General features: G+C 55.9%; 1 protein-coding gene across 2 annotated transcripts in view; it reads right to left on the bottom strand.

The window, feature by feature from the left end:
• RAI1 (retinoic acid induced 1) overlaps positions 1 to 20,462 on the bottom strand; it is an 83,919-nt gene that overhangs the window by 3,222 nt on the left and 60,235 nt on the right. For both annotated transcript variants that reach the window (XM_064153562.1, XM_064153561.1), the window contains one exon: positions 679 to 6,292. In XM_064153562.1, coding sequence (XP_064009632.1) covers positions 679 to 6,276 — 5,598 coding nt within the window. In that variant the 5' untranslated portion in view covers positions 6,277 to 6,292. The remainder of the gene's footprint in view (positions 1 to 678; positions 6,293 to 20,462) is intronic.

Raw genomic sequence — 20,462 nt, forward strand, 5'->3', positions numbered from 1 at the left:
GACCAAGCTATTTGCTATGTCTCGCCCTGTCCCCGCGGGTGCAGCAGGGGTGGGAGCAGCACCCAGTCCTGTGGCATCGGCAGGGAAAGGGCAGCAGCCTCCTGACAGCCACGACGTACAACCAGGCACAAACCTGGTACCAAGACGCTTACTGGAGGCCCTCTGCCCCACCTTTTCTGGCATGGCTGTCCTCTCCCTCTCACCAGCACAAAACTCCCATCTTCCTGTGCTGCTCCCAGCAGCATTCTCCCTACAGCAGGGCTCTACCCACCCTCCAGCTCCCCTTCCCCTGCCGTTCATCACTGTGGCATCAGGCCTTGTCGTGCCCATCTTTCATGTCACGTTCTCCCGGTGACACATGCCTGAGCTGAGGGCTGCAACCCAGCAGGAGCAGCATCCTCACGGTCCCAGGATGGGCTGTGCAGGCCTCTCGAAGCATAGAATTCTAACTCATTACACTTCTACGCCTAAAAGAGGAGAGTTTAGGCGCTACCAGAGACACGGCAGCACCAAACTTGCAGGCAGCCAAGTGGGTTCAAGGTGCTGGAACACCAACCCCACTCTCCCAGGGGTCAACCCTATTAAAGTTTACCCTAGCTGGAGGTGCGGCCAGGGGAATGCGCTTGGGCTGAAGGATGCCTGCAGGACGCTGTGCTGTGCGGGCAGCCGAGCTCTTACCAGGTCAGCAGCCGCCTTGACGGCCTCCTGCAGCCCGTAGAGCTTCCCCGCCACCAGGAAAACCCCTGCGGTCCATACGGCACAGGCCTCGTGCAGCCAGTGCTCCTGCGTGTCCCCGGCCAGCTCCTGCGGCGGGGGCTCGGCCTTGTGACACTCGTGCCGCCGGGGCTTTTCGGCCGCCTCCTCGCCCTCTGTCCTCTCGTCACAGCAGTAGCAGCTCTGCAGCCTACGGAACATGCCCCGCGGGCTGGAGCGCAGCGCGCTCTGCTTGGCCGCCTCGGCAGCACCCTCCGGCCGAGCCGCCCTGCCGCCGGCGCTGCAGCTGCCCTCCGCCCCCCGCGGTGCCCGCTCGGCCGCAGCGGGTGGGATGCTGTCCTCGCCCGGCCCCTCTGCCCGCGGTTTCTCCTTCATCCGCGACTTCTTCTTGGGCAGATAGTCCTCAGGGTAGTAGGGCCCGCAGAGGTCCCCCAGGTCCTTGTAGTTGGCGGGGTTGCGGCACAGGCAGCAGACCAGGCAGGCAGCGCTCAGCGCCTTTGACACCACTGGCCCCATGTGCATGGTAGAAGAGGAGGGCAGGGCTGCCCGCGGGCGCGGTGCCGGCCCGGCCGGTCCCCGCTGCAGCCGGGCCTCGTCACCGGGCGAGTTGACGATGGTGCAGGTGGTGGTGAACTCACCGCGCCGCTCCACGTGGACGTAGGGCGCGAAGGGGGGCGCCCGGCTGTCTGCCCGCAGCCGCTTGCAGGAGGAGATGTACTTCAGCCGGATCTCAGGCTCGGCAGGGTGCAGCAGCGGAGCCTGCTGCGCCTGCCGCCGCCGCTTGCCGCGGCTCTTGCACCGAGCCGGCACTGCCTTGGCCTTGCCGTGGGCCAGGCGCTTGCGCTGCCGCTTGGAGTAGCCGTTGTAGTTGGAGTGGTTGGCCCGCGGCTTCGGCCCCCGTGCTGGCCCACCCGTGGAGCGTCCCTCAGGAGCGCCCTCGCCTCCTCCGGTCTCCTTGTCCTCACTCTTTGGTTTCTTGCCCTCCCGCGGTGCCTCCTCCCCACCACCCGGGCCGGCTGCACGCTCCCGGGACAACAGCACTGCCGCAGGGGCCAAGGGGGCCTTGGTCATGCCCAGCGCTGCTGCTTTGCCCTTGCGGTTCCTCTTCTTAGGTCCCAGGAGCGCCAGGCTCTTGGCCGTCATGGCAGAGCTGGGCTGCGTCCCCAGGGCGGGTGCGCAGGCCTCAGCCTGACAGCTGTTGGCGGAGAGTTTCTTCCCACTGCCCAGCTTCCCCTTCGGGGCTCGGCCGTTGGGGTTTCGGCAGAGCTGATCAGCTGCTGGCATGGTGGACACCTTCTGTGCCACAGCTGGCTTAGGCAGCCGCGCGTCCCCCACTGCCAGAGCCACCCCAGTGTGCTTCACCGCCCGCTCCCTCTCTGCTCCCACCGGGTTCAAGGAGGTGCTGTAGGCAGCCACCGTGGCCACTGCTGCTGTGGCTGATGGTTTGCAGGCAAACTTCTTCAGGTTGGGCGAGGTGATCTTCTGGACAATGGCCTCCAGCTTGAGGCCACGGCCCTTACGGGGAGGCAGCACTTTGGTCTTGGTGGCCTCCTGGAAAGCTGCCCGGGAGGTGATCTTGATGCAGACATCGGGGGCCTCTTTTGGTGGGGGGAGTTTTGGGACAGCTTCACCAGAGCTCTTGGGGGGCAGCTTAGCTTTCACCTTCTTGGTGACAGGCATCTTCTTGAAGAGGCTGGGAGACGCCTCAGGCTTCTCCTCCTTCCCGCTGCCGCTGTTGCTCCGCAGGACCAGGTTCCGCTTCTTGGCAGGGATGGGGGAGATGAAGGTGGATTTCCTCTTCAATGAATGCAGGGAGCGCTCAGACATTTTGCCCCCCATGCCTGGCCCTCCTTTGGGCAGCTTCATTCGGGCACCCACCTTGCCCTCCTTGTGGGGGCTTCCTGGGGCTGCCAACTTAAAGGTGGGTGGAAGGTGGTTGTTGGAGATGAGTTTTTTGGGTGCCTTGCAGTTCTTCAGCCGGACATCAGCTGTCCTCTTGCCCCGCCGCCTCTTGGTGTAGAAAACCTCTTGTGTCTTCGTCCGGGAGCGCAGGATCATTGACCGTTGGTCCCTGTCCCCCACCTCCACTGCATCCCCCTCTGGTGGTGTTGGCCCTGAGACCTCCTCTGCCACTACCGGGCTGGGCACCAGCAGGGTGGCATCGCTGGCATTCTGGACCATTTTGGGGCCTGGCCGGCTGCTGCGCTTCCTGGCTCTGAAACCAACCCTCTGCTTCACACCACAAGCAGGCTTCTTCCCCAGCTTCTCCTGGTGGGTAGGGGTCTTCAGCCCCTCCAGTGGTGCTGGGGCACGGGGCTCAGCAAGGGCAGTGAAGGAGCGAGTGCACATGCGTGCCGGCAGACCCTCAGCTGTGAACCGCGGTGTTTGGCTGTGGGTGTTCTTGCTTGGTATCTCCCCTTGGCCGTCTGGCTCGAGGCAGGTACTGGCCACGCTGCCAGTTGCTGCTAGGTCGTCAAAGGGGCTCGGCATAGCACTGCCAGGGCCATCTCCCTCTGGTAGCCAGCAGTGGACCCTCTTGTTGCGGAGGCTTTTGCCCCGTGAGACAGGCTCTGTCTTCCCTTGAGTGGTTTCAGGGGCGAGTTGCTGCTCCACTGCAATTGATGGGGTGGATTCAGCACTGACCGCCTCTGGGTGGGACATCTCCCCTCCACCACTCTCCTCCTCGGGCTGGATGTGGGGCAGGGAAGACTTGAACCAGCTCTTCACCTTGGTCTCTGTGCCCACAGTGGGGCCCAGCAGGATGACGGACTCATCAGAGAGGCGTGGGGTGGGAGCCGCGCTGTCTTTCTCCACTGTGCTGACGGTCTCCTCAGCAGACACAGGCACCTCGCTGGACGACAGCACAGCAGGCATCTCTGGGGGCTTGGGTGATGCGGCATCATATGTCACTGATTTCTGCTCTGATCCAGCCAGCTCGCAGAGCGAGGAGTACTCCTCTGCCTCCAGGTCTGACTCCTTCAGCTCTGGTGAGGAGATGATGGGGATCTCACTGAAGTCCCCAGTTGAGCAGCAGTGCCTGGTGTCCTGCAGCCACCGCTCACTGTCTGCCTTTGTTGCTTCATCATAGGTCAGCGTCTCCTCTTCCTCCGCTATTGCCTGCTGGTTGAAGTCTTGAGCTGGCTCACTCTTGGCTGGCTGCTCACCATCACACAGATCCAAGCCACAGGCATTTTTTTTCTCCTTGCAGGAGTCCACCAATTTACTAGGGAACAAGCCCTTGGGGAGGTCAGTGGCCTGCAATTCCTTCCATCGCAGGCACTCCTCACCCAGGCTCTCCTCTGGCCACTCAAAGTGCTCCATGGTGTTCTCAGACCCCACTGAGTTGGCAGTGGTGTTTGAATAGCAGCTGTAGCTGGTAGCTCCTGCACTCGATGTTGATGCTGGGATGCTGGGCTTGGAGTTGAAGGCCAGTGAGGCCGTGTCCTTCAGCGCATCCTTGGCCTCAGTGTCTGTAAACTCCACCTGAGGACCCTCAAAAACCTCCTCGCCAAAATCTTTCCCTGTACTGGCCCCTGAAGCCTTGTCCAGCTTGAGGGGTTCAGTGAGGGTGCTGGAGTCACCCTGGCTGGGCCAGGTGCCTTTTACCATAGAGTCCAAGCAGGGTCGGTGGTTCTCCATCTGGAAGGGGGATTTGTTGGTCTCCTTGCTCAGTATAGGCGAGTTGGCCCAGGCTTTGTCTGCCTTCTCATTGATGGCATCCTGCAGGACAATGATCTCAGAAGCCAGCTCCTCCTGGGACAGGGCACTAAGGAGCAGCCGGGGACAGTCCCGTTCATTGGTCACATACTTGGTAAAGGTCTCCAGGGGCAGGCTGGCATGGATGCTCTGGAAGGAGTCATCTGATTTGGTGGACATGTCATCTGGAGAGGTCACGGAGCAGGTGGACACTGACTCAGGCTTCGCCTTGGAGTTGCTATTGACACGGGCAGGGCTGCGGTTCTGGTTGCAGTACAGGAAACTCCTCTCCAGCTGGTCCTCTGACCCACTGAGATAGTCAGCGTCCTGAGTCTCGGCATGGACAGATTGAGGGGTGCTCAGTGGGTCAGACAGGGGTGTTCCCACCTGCTCTGCTGAGTAGGTGCTGCTCTCAGGGCTGCAGTGCTGCCCCTTGAGCTGCTCAGGTGTCCTTGACGGAGTCTTGATTCCCTTTTTCTGGGGTACAGCAGCTTTGGAGAGCAGCAGCTGCTGGACAGTGTTGGAGATGTTCTCCACCTGGGAGGTCAGTGCTGTTAGGCTCTGCAAGCTCAGATCTGAAAGCAGATTTTCAGGCAGCTTCTCCTTCTGCAAGGTTTTGCAGTTCCCAGATTGAGCATCAGGGCTTGATCCATCAGTAGGAGAAGGGTTCAGCAGTGGCATGAAATGGCTGTGGTCAGTGATGCCGGCTGGGAAAGTGCCAGTGCTCAGCGGCTGCTGGCTGTACTGGAAGTTCTCCAGGTTAGGCATCAAAGGGGAAGGAGTGGAGCTGTAGGATGGGGACCTGCCAACAGAGCGAGCTGGCGAGTGGCTGGCACTGGGGCTGAAGGTCTGGTAGTACTGCTCTGGTGTCCGGACCGGTGGTGCCTCACCCTGGCAGTAGGTCTGGCCTGGCTGGTTGTAATGTTGGTATTTGGCCATGTTTTGGTAGTGGATGGTCTCTGGAGCATGATGTCGCCCTTGCAAGGACTGTGGTGGCTGTGGGGGCTGCGGGGGCTGTGGGGGCTGAGGTGGTGGTGGCGGCTGTGGGGGCTGTGGTGGGGGCTGTGGGGGCTGCTCATAGCCAATGCGGTTGGGCTGGTAGCCGTGCAGGTTGGGCACGCGAGGGCCAGGTGCCAGGCTGGCAGCACTACCCAGGGGCCGCTCCAGTGGCGGTTGCCCCGAGGGCGCGGTACAGCTCTTGTAGGAGTGTGCTGGCTGGCTGCCCCCTGGCACCGAAGAGTAGGTAGAGGATGCAGGGAAGGACTGTGAGTGCTGCCCAAAATGGGGGCTCTGTGAGAAGGGCATGGGTGAGGAGACGTCATTTGGCAGCTTCTGCCGCTGCAGCTTGGGGTAGGGGAGCGCGGGTGGCTGCTGCTGCTGCTGCTGCTGTTGCTGCTGAAAATGAGTCCGGAAGGGCAGTGAGGCAGCTGCCGGCTCGTGGTAGGGCCGCCCACCTGCCAACGCTGCCGTCTTCTTCATCAGGTTGTCTTCATACTTGGCCACGCCACCGGGCAGCGCTTGTGGCTGGCCACCCCACGCCTGCAAGCTCTCGTCCCCTGAATAACGGGGTGGGTAAGGGCTGTTCTCCTGCACGGTGTAGCTGGAAAAGGCCGGCCTGCCTTGCAGCTGCTGCCCTGCTAATTGCTTGTTCCCCCGGTGGTATTTCTCCACGGTGCTGTTCTCATAGCCGGCGTACGGCAGTTGCTGCTGACTGTAGTACTCCTTTGCCACCAGCCTCTGCCGCTCGCAGTTCGGCCCTGCCTGACTTTGATGCCTGTAATTCTCCAGGCGTGATGTATCTTGTGAAGTCGGCTGGTAGCTCTGCTGGTTGCCATGGAAACCACACCTTTCTCGAAAGGACTGCATGGCGCGGGCTCGTTATCTGCGAAGAGAGAGAGGCGAGAATTCAAATGAAGCATGGCCACCACGGTGGGCCGGGGAGCGCAGCCACGCGCGGAGAAGGGCAGCGTGGCGTGCGCCACGGGGCTATCGCGTCGCACCGCATCACCTCGTTTGCCGTGGCACTGCCCCGCGGGTGCCGCACCGCCTCGCAGCCGTGACAGCGCACAGCACCTGGCACTGCATCGCCTAGCGTCACCCTGCATCTCATCGCATTGCACGGCATCACCTGCTATCACTTCATGCTATCACTTCATGTTGCCTTGCATGTCATTTCCCTGCCCCATGTTACATCACCTGGCACTGCACTGCCCTGCATCACATCATCTTGCATTGCATTGCCTCGCATCACCCAGCTGCACATTGCCCAGCATCACCTTGAATCACCCTGCATCACATCACCTCACATGTCATCTTCTTGCATCTTGTTGCCTTGCCTTGCACTGCTCAGCACTGCATTGCCTGGCATCGCTCTGCATCACATTACCTTGCTTTGCATTATCCTACATCGCACTGCCTTGCATCGCCCAGCAGCGCATCACTTTGCACTGCATCACCTTGCAGTGCCCTGCAGCACACTGCCTTGCATTTAATCTCCCTGCATTACACTACTGCATTGCTTTGCTCTGCATTGTATTGCACTGCATGGCATTGCCCTGCATCACATCATCTTGCATTGTACTGCCTTGTCTTGCATCACCTCTTATCACCCAGCAGTGCATCAATTTGCATCTCATTGCCTCACATCACACTGGCATCACATTGCCTTGCATTTCTTCTCCCTGCACCATGTCACCTTGCATTGCATTGCCTTGCATTCCCTGCACTCCATTGTCTCACATCTCTCTGCATCAGCTAGCAGCGCGTTACTTTGCACTGCACTGCCTCACATCACCCTACATTGCATTGCCTTGCATTGCTCTGCATTGCCTCACATCACCCAGCAGTGCATCACTTCAGCATCCTATTGCCCAGCATCACCTCAAATCACCCTTCATGAAATGACCTTGCACTTAATCTCCCTGCATCATGCCGCCTTCCATTGCACTGCCCTGCATCACATTGCCTTCCACAGCATCACGTCACATCACCCAGCACTGCATTGCTTTGCATCACCTCACACTGCCCTGCATTGCATTGTCTTGCATTTCACTTCACTGCCTTGCATTGTCCTGCATTGCATCACCCTGCATCACATCACCTTGCACAGCATTGCCCTGCAGCACGTCCCATCCCATCATCTCACGCTGCGCCACGCCGCCTTGCCCTAGATCGCAGCAGCTGGCTTTGCACCACCTCCCATCACTCTGCATCGCGCCGTGTCGCCCCAAATCACGCTGCCTGCTGTTGCATCACCTCACCTTCCATCGCCCTGCGTCCTCCTCTATCACATCTTCTTACATCGCCCCACTGTGAAGCAGGGTGCCCATGAGCAGGGAGATGGTTGGACTGCTCCCTGCCTGTGGTGTGCCCAGTCAGCCCTCCTTGCCATGCTGCTGGGAGCCTTCCCCATGCCTGCTGCCCAACCCAGCCTTGCAGGGTTCACAAACCCTCTCTATGCCTGCCCCATGTGTCACCATGACCCTCTGCACCATGCTGGAGTCCCCCAGCCCTGGTGTTCTGCATTTCACACATTTGCTTCCCCTCGCCTCTGTAAATCACTTTCCTCCCCTCCCCCTTGCCTGCCCTCCCCGGGGACGCCGGGATCCTACAAGCCCCTCCGAACACCCTGCTTATCGCCACTCTTTTTAATTATTGGGCTAATTACTGGAAGCAGCAGCGTGGAGGTCCAGAACCACAGGCTCCACTGCAAAAAAAAAAAAGTCATTTGAACTTGCTGGCTCTGCCTGACTCTGCCTGCTGCTGCCTCTCACAGCCCCCCTGGCCCCAGCAGATCCCCCTTATCCTGGTGCGATGCCATCTGGAAGCTGTCTGCTCCCGCCAGCAGCCATCTATTAGCCAAACGCCTCGCCACTATCGTCATCACACCTCCCCATTTCCCAGCCTTGCTTGCAGGCAAGCACCTGGGTCACCAGTTTGATCTTAAAGGCAGGTGAGTGGCTTGTAGGGGGCTAATGAAAGCCACAGTGGGGGGCACATCCTGCCCATCTCCAGTACCAGTGGGTTGGAAGCACTGGGGTAAACACCAGCCTGTTTCAGCACTGTCTTCAGATTTGGGAGCCTAGGTTAGGGTAGCCTCAAGAGTCTGCAGCTCCCTGAGTACTTCTTTGGTACTGCTCCCTAGGCACCCAGCTGTGACAGTATCCCTGGTGCTGTCCCCCGTGCCTTCATTAAGGTGATGAGTGTGAGGTGGATGCACTGCCAACACTAATGGAGTCAACCCAGCCCTGCTCCCCAGCACACAGATGCGTATGTGTCTTCCTCCATGTACTCTTCTGCCACCCTCAAGCCACCACCACAACATGGTAACAGCACATGGCCCAGGACATGGCCGTGTCGACGGCTCTGCACCAGCCACAGAATCCACAGTGCTGGTTTGACTACTCCCCAACCTAGCCCCATTTCCTCCCAGTGCCCTGTGGACACTGGTAATGTCTCAGCAGCTTTTTGGGGTCTATGTACACACAGGGCTTTATTCAGTTGGATTTCCACAACCACCAATCACACGGTGTCCTCTGGAGCCACACACAGTGCCACCCACATCAGTCCAGCAGCCTGTCCCCCACAGACTCCATCCATATTTTGGATACTTTCTGTGTTGCTCTTCCATGTTGCAGCTCCACTTTGCAGGCTGCATGGACGCAGCCAAAGCTTAGAACTTGGGAAAAAACAGACTGAAAGAGTTGAGGCTGTTCAGTCTGCAGAAGAGACTCCAAGGTGACCTTATTGTGGCCTTGCAGTATGTGAAGGGGGGCCTACAAAAAAGCTGGGAAGGGACTTTTTAGGCTATCAGGGAGTGAGAGGACTGGGGGGAATGGAGCAAAGCTGGAGGTGGGGAGATTCAGACTGGATGTGAGGAGGAAGTTGTTCAGGATGAGAGTGGTGAGAGGCTAGGATGGGTTGCCCCAGGAGGTGGCTGAGGCCCCATCTCTGGAGGTGTTTAAGGCCAGGCTGGATAAGGCTCTGGCCAGCCTGATCTAGGGTAGGGTGTCCCTGCCCATGGCAGGGAGGTTGGAACTGGATGATCCTTGTGGTCCCAACCCTGATGGATTCTACGATTCTATGATTCACTTAAAAACCCTGTGAGGCTGGTGTGGAAGTGTCTGCCATGGTGTGGGCTCAGTGCTACCCTGTCCCATGCCAGAGTTTCCAGAACAAAGGCAGCACAATCAAAGCCAGACCTCTGGGGCAGGCAGCCTTGAGCACTGCAAGAAAATTAAAGGCAGAAAAGGGCCCCTCACACTCCATGTGAATTCAGGTTTGAAAAATGAAACTGTCTTGAGAAGACCCTGGGCTGGTGTTTTAAGGGGACCTTTTTCCCCCTTTTCTCTTTTATTATTAATTATCATTATTAATTAATTATTGCTAATGTTCCAAACATCTGTGACAATGCCAGGCTGAGCAGAAGCACCCAGTGTGAGGGGAAGGATTACTTACCAGCATGAAGAGGTGGGGATGCAGAGAGGGGTGTGCATGTATTTAGGTAGGAAGAAGCTCTCAGACAAGATGAAGTGATGGCCATTCCTATAGGGTAATCCATGTCCTAGTGCCTGGCAAGGCCTGGGGAACTCAGCCTGCACCCCTGGGTTTCCTCTTACAGGACCTGAATGAGACCCACCAGGCAGCAGATACAGCTGGAGGCTGCCCATTGCTTCCCCATCCAAGATGAGCCAAAATCCTGCACCAACAAGCCACTGCCTCATCTCCCTGTGGCCACCCAGGCTCTGCTGGAGGAAGGGAGATTCAAACTAGATGTTAGGAAGGGGTTCTTCCCAGTGAGGGTGGTGAGACACTGGCACAGGTTGCCCAGGGAGGTTGTGGATGCTCCCTCCCTGGAGGTGTTCAAGGCCAGGTTGGATGAGGCGTTGAGCGACCTGTTCTAGTGCGAGGTGTCCCTGCCTATGGCATGGGGTTGGAACTGGATGATCCTTGAGGTCCCTTCCAACCTAAACCATTCTATGATTTTATGACATGCTGCCATTTCAGGCTGGCAGGGGACAAACTCATCACTAGCATCACCTGGGCCTGTTGGCAGAGCCAGAGGCCAGCTCTGCCCTTTGGTTGTGCCGTAGCTCTGCCAGAGAGGGCCAGAACAGATGTTGCTGCCTGATGTAGGCTGTTTCCAAGCAAATGCTTTAATGGCATCAAATCAAACTGTCGACAGCAGCAAGGTTATGACCCTTCCCGGGAGGGGGAGGTGGCTGTGGCCACATCCCGGGGGCCCTGCAATGCTCGTTCCCCCACCACATCCCAGCCAGACGTGCTTTCCCAGCCCTGAAGTTTCCAGCCCTGCTCCTGCTGTGCCTGCGATGGGAATTGATAAGAGGCTGTTGGCACATGCTTCAGCCAGATGCTTGCCTTTGGTGGCTTGGTAAAGCCATGGCAGTTACAGCCAGGGCTCATGGAGTGAATCCCTGGGAAGGGGTCTCTAAAGACATCTAGAGGAGGTAGGAACTTGAGGCTATCATAGTGCCCAGAAGCAGCAAGACCCTGTCCTGGCAATGCAATGAGCCGTGCTTGCCTCTGGCTCTGGCCAACACAGAACACTCCATCCCTGGCCTCTGAAGACGCAGGGACAGCCCAGCCAGCCACACAGCTCCAAGCACACTCAAGGACGTGCTGCATCTCCCTGTGCTGCTGCATCACCTGGCACCATGCTGTGGTGCATGGGCCACACTGCAATGCCCGGTGTTGACATGGGACATGTGGTTGGTATGGGGCACGGGGCTGGTGGAGTGCATGGGACTGATGTGGTGCCTGGGGCTGACGCAGTGCTGGGGGGTGATGCCAAGCCAGCTCAACCCCACCGCTGCAGACGCCTGCTCACACGGTGGCTCAAAGCCTGCCTGCTGCTCAGGAGGATTTGTGCTGCGTGGCTGGGTTTGGTGTTATTTTCCTCCCCCTGATCCTTCCTTCTTTGCCTTCTCCTCTTTCCTCTTGGCTGACAGGGACATGGTAGGGTTGGATCCAGAGTCCTCTGAAGGCAATCCAGGACTTTCCTTAGCAGGGACCCCTCGGTAAGCAATCAAGACCCCCAATATTTCAGCTCTGGGGGGGGTGGTGGTTATCCCTCAGTCCCCCTGCACTCCAGCCTTGCTTCCCAGCTGCTGCTGCTCATCCCATGAGGCCTGATCCTGCTGCTTCTCCGGCTGCTCCCTCTCCTTCGCTGCTGTGCCAGCAACAAGGACTCAAAGCCTAAAAATAGCAGCATGCTCTCATGGGGGGATGCTTCACCATCAGAGCAGGGCTGGCACCGTGGACCCCGTGCCCTCCACCCTGAAACCTCCACACCAAATCCCCTCTCAGCCCAGGGGTTCAGCCCCACATGGTGAGATGGCTTCAGAGAGGGGAACAAAAGGGTAGGACCCCCTCCCCGGAGGCTCTCAGGGGAACAAACGCCTATCAAGGAGCGTCAGCCCCGGATTTGTTTAATTGTGAGCTGGTGGAGTTTAAAGAAACCCTTTCTGGCTGGCTGCCACACCGCAAACTGCGCCGGAGAATTTGATTATTGAGGGAGGAGAGAAAAGGGAGGTTAAAGACAGGGAGACAGCAGGGTCGAGATGTGTGGTACAGCCCAGGGAGCTGGGAATGAGAGGAACAGGGGGCTGGAAAGACAGAAAGATGCCCCTGGCAGCGTAGGACCCATAGGCTTGCCCCGGGCAGGGTCAAACACTGCAGGTGGTTGTGGAATTGCTGCCTGCGGGTACCCCAGCAGTGCCTGGCACTGGGTGATGGTACCCAGCTTGGAGACATTAGGCATCGCCAGCTGGGTGCATCGCTGCCCATGCAGCCTCCATTCCAATGCACCCTCTAATGACCCCCTGCTAACGAAGCCTCTCTCCAGTGCACATCTTTGATACCTCTTTCCAATGAACTCTTAATGCATTGTCCCCTCAACAACCTCTGCAATGCACCCTCTGCCCATGCACCTCACTAATGCTCTCCAACAAACTTCCTCACTACAGCCTCTCCAATGCACTCCTTCAATGCACTCCCTCTTCAGTGAACCCCTTTAATAGACTCTCCAATGCACCCCAATAATTAATCCTTCCCCCTACTGAACCCTTTTAATATAACCTCTCCAACGCACCCCTTTGAAACACCCTAATTAGTGTACCCTCAGTCCAATGAACCCTTTAATATATTCTCTGCCCAATGAACTCCTTTAACACACCTTCCCTTCAATGCACCCCCTTCCCAACACCCCCCTTAATGCACCCACTCTTCAGTGAACCCCTTTAATGCACCTTCTTCCCAATGACCCCCTTTAGTTTATCCTCTCTTCAATGCACCTCATTAATACATCCTTCTCCCAAAGAATCCCTTTAATGCACCTCCTCCCTAATGAACCCATTTAGCATCCTCTCCTCAATGAACCCCACTAATGCACCTCCTCCCCAGTGAACCCCTTTAAAGCACCCTCTGCACTGCACCGCCGTTAACGCATCGTCTCCCCAGTGCACTCCCATTAACACACCTTCTCCCCAGTCCTCCCCCCATCAGCACCGCCGTCTCCCAGCACACCAACACTCCGTTCCACTGCAGCAACGGGGTGGTGGGATGACACCCAAAGGGCAGAGCCCAGCCCCCCATTTCCCCTCCATCACTGTGTCCCCCACCCCGCGCTTCAGCGCTCAGCCGACCGGAGCAGCTGTTCCCTGCACACTTCACTTGCCCGCAGATGATGATAAATGGAGCTGGGGCTGCGCCGCCCATTGCGCTGGGGTGGGCGGATGCGGGGAGCGAGGAAGAGGAGGAGGGATGGCGTCCCCATCTCCTGCAGCCCCCCCAGATCACGCTGCTCCTCCCATCCAGCTGTTTGGGAATCCCCTGGGTAGGTGTGTGCCGCGTGTGTCCCCCTCCCAGTTCAAATTCCACTCCCCAGGGAATTCCCACTGCAACGGGACGCACCTCCAGCAACATGCTCCTCCTGGTGGGTAATGTCCTTCACCCCCCGGACCACCCCCACCAGCTCCACTCCTCCCCAGTGAGGAATTCTACCGGGGAAACAAACTCTCATCGCCTGCGAACCGCACTCATGACTCAACGTTTCTGCTGGCCCTGATTTCTCCACTGCTTGCCAGGGGACGCCCGTGGCCTCCTCAACCTCATCCCCTCACATGGAAATCCGGCTCATCTGCCAGCTCCGGCCTCTCACCCCTTGGTTTTCCCTCCTTTATCTTGGATGGAGTGGGGGAAGATTGGGAGCTTGATGCCAGGGCTGAGAGGTTGGCAGAGGGCTGGTTTGGGGAGTGTTTGAGGGATGAGGGGGGACATGGATGTCAGAGCAATTTGTGGTGGTTTTTTGTTGCTGGAAAATATCAGCTGGCAAGAAGAGATTTCAAAAGGGGCAGAAAGGGGAAAAGAAAAAAAGAAGAAAGAGAAAGAAAAAGGAGGAAAATGGAAAAAGGAAGAAAAGGAAAAAAGAAGAAGAAAGAGAAAGAAAAGGGAGGAAAATGGAAAAAGGAGGAAAAAGAGAAAAGAAGAAGAAAGAGAAAGAAAAGGGAGGAAAATGGAAAAAGGAGGGAAAGAAAAAAAGAAGAAAGAGAAAGAAAAGGGAGGAAAAATGGAAAAAGGGGGGAAGTATAAAAGAAAAAAAAAGACATTTTTAAAAAAGAGAAAAAATAAAAGAGAAAAAAAAACCTAAAGAAAATATATGTAAAGATAAAAAAGAAAAAATAAAGGAAAAATATTTTTAAATTAAAAAATAAAGGAAAATGGAAGAAACAAGAAAGAAAAAGGAAAAAGAAAAGAAAAGTAAGAAATCAAAAAGGAAAAATGAGAAAAAAAGAAGGGAAAAAAATAAAAGAAAAATCAAAAAGGGGGGAGAAAGAAAGAAGAAAAAAAATCACAAAGAGGTTGGTGACTGACAGCAGAGCAGCTGCTCAGCCTGAGCCTTCCTGGGCAGATTCCCTCTCCGGTGGGTCACGGCTCCGGAGCACAATCCAAGGCAGAGGTAACGTGGAGGCGGGGCTGGGGCATGTTCCTGCTCTGGCACAGGATTCACCCTAACCCCGAGGTGCCAGTGGGAGAGGAAAACGAGGCTGGCATGAGGCTAGAAACACAGCTGAGGTGACAGAGAGCCCAGCTCTCCCAGCCTCTGCTCCTAAACCCTGCTGCTGCCGGCACAGATGGGCAAAGCAAGCCTGTGCCAGGCACCGATGGGCACGAACACTGCCATGGGGTGGCCACTCATCACCACAGTGACCTTTCACCAACCCTCTAGCCTCAAACAACTGAGCAGCACGGTGCCAGCACAGTGTCAGTGTGAAGTGGCACTGGATGGATCTTGGTGCACTTTAATTTTTCTTCTTTACTCATTTTCTGCCTGACAGGTCAGGATCCTTCTTCCTTCCTCCTTTCCCTCCTCCATCCTGCCTTTGGCCTGACTCACTTCAGTTCCAATAACAAACATTCCAACAATAATTAATTAACCATTCCAATCATTATGCCCTCTAATTTTAACTCCCCTCACTCTCCAATACCTGCTTTTGCCTCAGTTTCCCCTTGAAGCTGTATGACACCGCATCCCTACAAGGAGAGAGGAGCAGAGCAGCGCAAGCGGAGTGATGCTGCCGCTGAAGTGCTGCCTGGCGGTGCCCGGATGCAACCCATTGTTCTTGCCACCCTGACTGTTTGTGCTCATTGATTTTTTTTACCAGTGAGACCCTCCCCACGGAGCAGCCTCCCAGCTGCTCACTCACTGGCATAACCATCGGATGAGCTGATTCACTGTAGCTATATAAAACAAGATGCTGGTTTGTTACTGGGAGGGATGTGGGTGCTGGACACCCCTTGATGGGAGAGGACAGTGTGTGATGCCTGGTGATGCTGAGCATGTGGCTGTCTGCAGTCCTGGTCCCGTGGGGTTCACAGAATCACACAATTGTTTTGGCTGGAAAAGACCTTGAAAATCATTCAGACCAGCAACCAACTCAGCACTGCCAGGTCCCAACTAAACTGCGTCCCTCAGCACCACATCTACACAGCTTTAACGTCCCCCAGGGATGGAGACTCCACCACTGCCCTGGGCAGCCTGACAAGGGCTTAACAACACTTTGGGGGAGGAAAATTCTCCTCGTGTCCCACCTAACCCTCCTCTGGTGCAACTTGAGGCTGCTTCCTCTTGTCCCATTGCTTGCCATGCTGCTTACAACAAAAATAAAAACTTTTCCAAGGGGATGAGAGAGCAAAAGGATCCTTGTCCCTCTCCCAGATCTGTTCTGCAGGATCTCATGAGCCAGCTGCTCATGGATGCTGCCAAGTACCTGCCAGTGAATGTGCAAAGCTGAGCTCCCTGGGGTAACACAACAGGGACAGCTCACGGTGCCCAGGCTGTACTGGCCCATGGGCACAAACCCAGTGGCAGGAAGGCCCTGGCACCTGCCCAGCACTGCAGCTCACAGCTGGCCTGCACCCTGCACAGGGAACGTAGCTGGGTGGGAACTGAGACCACTCTCCAGCTGTGCCTCAGTCCGCTGCCACCTCTGGGGTGCTCCAGGTTTGTGCATGGTGTTGGTGCTCCTGTCCCCAGCCAGCATGGGAAACACCTGACTGGGACCATGAGGATGGAGTGGGCTTATGCCCCAGCCCTGTGCCAGACCTCCTCTTCCAGGGGGTATCCTCATTCCCAGCAGCCCTGAAGGCCCCGGAGGGTGACAGCTAGACATCTACTCCAGGACATTTCTAGCTCTCTCAGCCATGCTGCTGGGTCCATCCCCTCCAGCTTTGGTGGATCAGGCTCTGCTCCAGCCACAACCAGAGAAAACTTTCAGCAAGTTCATGCTGGGGCAGCTGAAACCAGAAGACTACTGCAGGACGGCCACTGATGGGCAGCAGAGAGACCCTAGCACCTGACTGCAACCCAGCCCCCTTCTATGATCCTCTGGGAGGCCACGGAGCTTTGCTATCTATGTCCTCACGTCCCTTCCTTGCTGGTAGGCAGGCAGGGAAATTTATGCCAGTGCTTGAGATCAGAGTCATTAAACATTATTGGTGTTCCCAGTCCTGGTGAGACCATCTTACTAGGACCCATGATAACCATGGGGCACATCACCCTGGCCTCACTTTTACAGTCCTATGGTCTGGTTTCACAGCTCCTCCTGACTTCACTTTCAGCACAGCCTCTCCACCCTGCCAAATGACACTGCCCAAACTGCAGACCCAGTGACCAGCAGCTCCTCAACACTGGCATGGCAACTTCCCACTGGTCACCGGGTGCCCCCGAGATGCTGTGCTTTGGTGTCTGCCTACAGACATGTTTGTCCACTGGGGATGAATTTGGCTGTGGCTCTGCCAAGCTCTGAACTCTGAGTCATCTCCTGCCAGCAGCAGACAGCTCGGTAATGAAGCGTAATGCTCCAACACTCCCCTGAGTGACAGTGGCCAGCGCCGGCTGCGTCCTGGCAACTCGGCACAGCCGCCTCTGCCTGCTGGGAGGAGTGGAAAATATGAGCATCCCCTTGCCATAAGCATGGCCAGGGGCTGTGGAGTGGCACATGTCCCCAGCTGGCATGGTGGAAGCTGGTACCCCTGGCTGGACTCGTGGATAATGAGCAAGGATCTCCTGGGAAAAGAAAAAACCAAACCAAACCAAACAAAAACAGATAAAAAGGGCCTGGAAAAAAATGGAAGTAAAAGGATAAGAGGGGGTTGAAATCATAGCTGGAGTTTCAATGCCAAGTGATAAATTCTTTGGGTATTATCCATTCCCTGTCTCCAAATCCCGAAGACAAACACTGGGCAGGTGAACTGGGGGAAGCAGATTTCCAAAAGCCTTCTCCTGGTTGCTGGTTATTGACTCTGTCAATCACGGCCGGCGTCGTCCCAACCTTTTGCACCTCGCCAAACCTGCTCCTTTTGTTCCTGCTGAAAAACCAGGCGGGAGGATAAAGGAGAAGAGGGAGAGGAATTTGGGGCAGGGAACTTCCAAAAGGGATGATTAAGGAGTTAATCTGCCTGAAATAGATAAGGAGCTTAGAGCTGCTGGTATTTGACTGTCCAAGTTTGGATTCAGTGTGTCTTAAACACTGGCTGGAATGTACTTAGATATGACCGAAGAACATGTCCCCCCGAGGAATTACCAGGTTGCCAATTAGATTTGCTTCCCAGATTCACTCAAACCTTCACAAGCTTTTTCAGAGCAGGAAAATTGCTGCCTGTCCCTGGGGAAGTGGTGGAGCAGCCACTGCTGCATGGCACGGCACAGCACGGCATGACACACACAGCGTGGCACAGCACACAGCACAGCAGAGATCCTGGTGGTACGGGGACAGCCACTGGGATCTGAGAGAAGATGGCACAGCTGGGGTGAAGGTGAAGTGAGCTGAAATGTGGGGGCACCAGGCATGGCCTGGTGGGTGCTGTCAGTGAGAACTGCGTGGATTTGGGTGCTTGGGGATGCAGATGTGAACCTTGCTGTGGGCAGAGAATCACAGAATTGTTTTGGTGGGAACAGTCCTTTAAGATCATTGAGTCTAACCATTCCCTAACTCTGCCAAGTCTGGTGCTAAACCATGTCCCTTAGCACCACATCTCTCTATCCTTTAAACACTTCCAGGGATGGGGATTCAACCACCTCCCTGGGCAGCTTGTTCCAGAGTTTGAGAACCCCTTCAGTGATGAAGAGGCCTGGAACACAGCCCTGTGAGGATAGGCTGAGGGAGCTGGGGGTGTTTAGCCTGGAGAAGAGGAGGCTCAGGGCAGACTTCATTGCTGTCTACAACTACCTGAAGGGAGGCTGTAGCCAGGTGGGGTTGGTCACTTCTCTCAGGCAACCAGCAACAGAACAAGGGGACACAGTCTCAAGTTGTGCTGGAGGAGGTCTAGGCTGGATGTTAGGAGGAAGTTGCTGGCAGAGAGAGTGATTGGCATTGGAATGGGCTGCCCAGGGAGGTGGTGGAGTCACTGTCCCTGGAGGTGTTCAAAAAAAGCTTGGATGAGGCACTTAGTGCCATGGTCCAGTTGACTGGCTAGGGCTGGGGGATAGGTTGGACTGGATGATCTTGGAGCTCTCTTCCAACCTGCTTGGTTCTATGATTCCGTGATAATGTCCAACCTAAACCTCCCCTGGTGCAATCTGAGGCTATTTCTTCTTGTCCTGTCACATGTTCCTCAGGAGGAGACCAATCCTCACCTGGGTCCAACTTCCTTTCAGGGAGCTGTAGGGAGCCAGAAGGTCTCCCTTCAGCCTCCTTTTCTCCACGCTGAATAACTCCAGTTCCTTCATCCAGTCCTCATAAGACCTGTTCTCCAGACCCTTCATCAACTTTGTTTACCTTCTGTGGACCTCAAGCTGGTCATGGCTTGGCACCAGGCTCTCACCAGACCAGATTCAGTATCCCCTGCTCCTGGAGTCCACCCAGGTTCCTGCTGCTGCCATGCAGCCAAATCCAACTCAAACTACCCCAGCCTGACTCCACCTGAGCAGCCAGAGTCACCCTGGCCTCCCAGCACATAGCACAATGCAGAGCAGAACCATGACACTACCTGGAGAAAGTGAACAAGCACCAATAGTGAATGCCCAGCTCCCAGTTCCTGGAGGCATCCAGCACACCACAAGCTCACTGTGAGCTCAGCACAACCTTGAATGAACAGAGCAGTGAGATCCACTGCCCATGCCAGACCTGGGGACACCATCCAGGGGGCACAACCACAGCCAGCACCTGAGCAAAGCAGCAGTGAAAAAGAAGAGATCATCCCTTGGGAAGCATCTCTCTACCTGATTATTTAACTACCCCATTCCCATCATCATTCCCATTGTCAGGCATTGGAACAAGTTGCCCAAAGTGGTAGTGGGGTCACCATTCCTGAAGGTTCATAGATTCACAGAATGGTTTAGAGATCATTTAATCCCAACACTCTGCCATGGGCAGGGATACCTTCCACTAGATGCTCAAGAAATGTGTGGATATGGCAACCAGAAACAAGGGGACACAGTCTCAGGTTGTGCCAGGGGAGGTCTAGGCTGGATGTTAGGAGGAAGTTCTTCACAGAGTGAGTGATTTGCCATTAGAATGGGCTGCCCAGGGAGGTGGTGGAGTTGCTGTCCCTGGAGGTGTTGAAGAAAAGACTGGATGAGGCACTTAGTGCCATGGTCTAGTAGATTGGATGGGACTGGGTGATAGGTTGAACTGGATGAGCTTGGAGGTCTCTTCCAACCTGGCTGATTCTATGATTCTATGGCACATCAGGACACGGTTTAATGGCCACAGTAGTGTTATGGACTCAATGACCTTGAAGGTCTTTTCCAACCAAAACAATTCTATGGCTCTGTAATTACTTATGGTGCTCCATAACATGATGGTGAAAGTAATGAAGTTTAGGGGGTTATATGATGGTCACGGAGGTAGGATCATAATGACGGACCTGCATGCCAACATGCAGATGCCAAGCTCCTGCCTGGAGCAGACTGGGCTATGCTCACTAAATCTGAACTGGGTTTCTCTGCTGACATCCCAGTCTCATGGAAAGGTGTCAGGAAAGGCAGCGTGTCTCACCGGGCCAGTCTCAGCATCACTGGAGTGGCGGCAGCATGATGGAAAGTTGCTGGAACATCAGCTTTGGATGCTGAGTCCTGGTAACAGTTGCTAGGTGAAACATTCAGAGGTGGAATTTACTGTCAGAGTTAATAATAGATGAAGGTTTTAGAATTTTTGATGCTTTACATTTTAAGCTGTTTGATTTATAATGTTTCAGGAAAGGCGTGTGGGGGAGAAAGGTGAAGGGGGGAAGGCAGAAGCTGAACGGCAGCATGTGGTAAACACATCAAGGAGGGATGCGGGTTGGGGGGGCTCCATCCATCCCCCTCCCCATGCTATGGACGCAGGCAAGCCCCCCCCCTCCCCTGCTCCACGGCCGTTGGGATGGGCTCTCCCCACCAAGCACTGAGGAGCATCCCTGTGGGAAACTGGGGCGTGTCCAGGAGCAAGCCCCTCAGCTGCCAGATTGCACTTCAATTTTCTCTTCTATTTTCCCTCAGATGGCTGCACCTCTCCTCATGCTGCCCCCGCCGGTGTTGCCGTGCCGGCGGG

This window comes from Pogoniulus pusillus, chromosome 13 (genome assembly GCF_015220805.1).
Source record: "Pogoniulus pusillus isolate bPogPus1 chromosome 13, bPogPus1.pri, whole genome shotgun sequence".
Taxonomy (NCBI): domain Eukaryota; kingdom Metazoa; phylum Chordata; class Aves; order Piciformes; family Lybiidae; genus Pogoniulus; species Pogoniulus pusillus.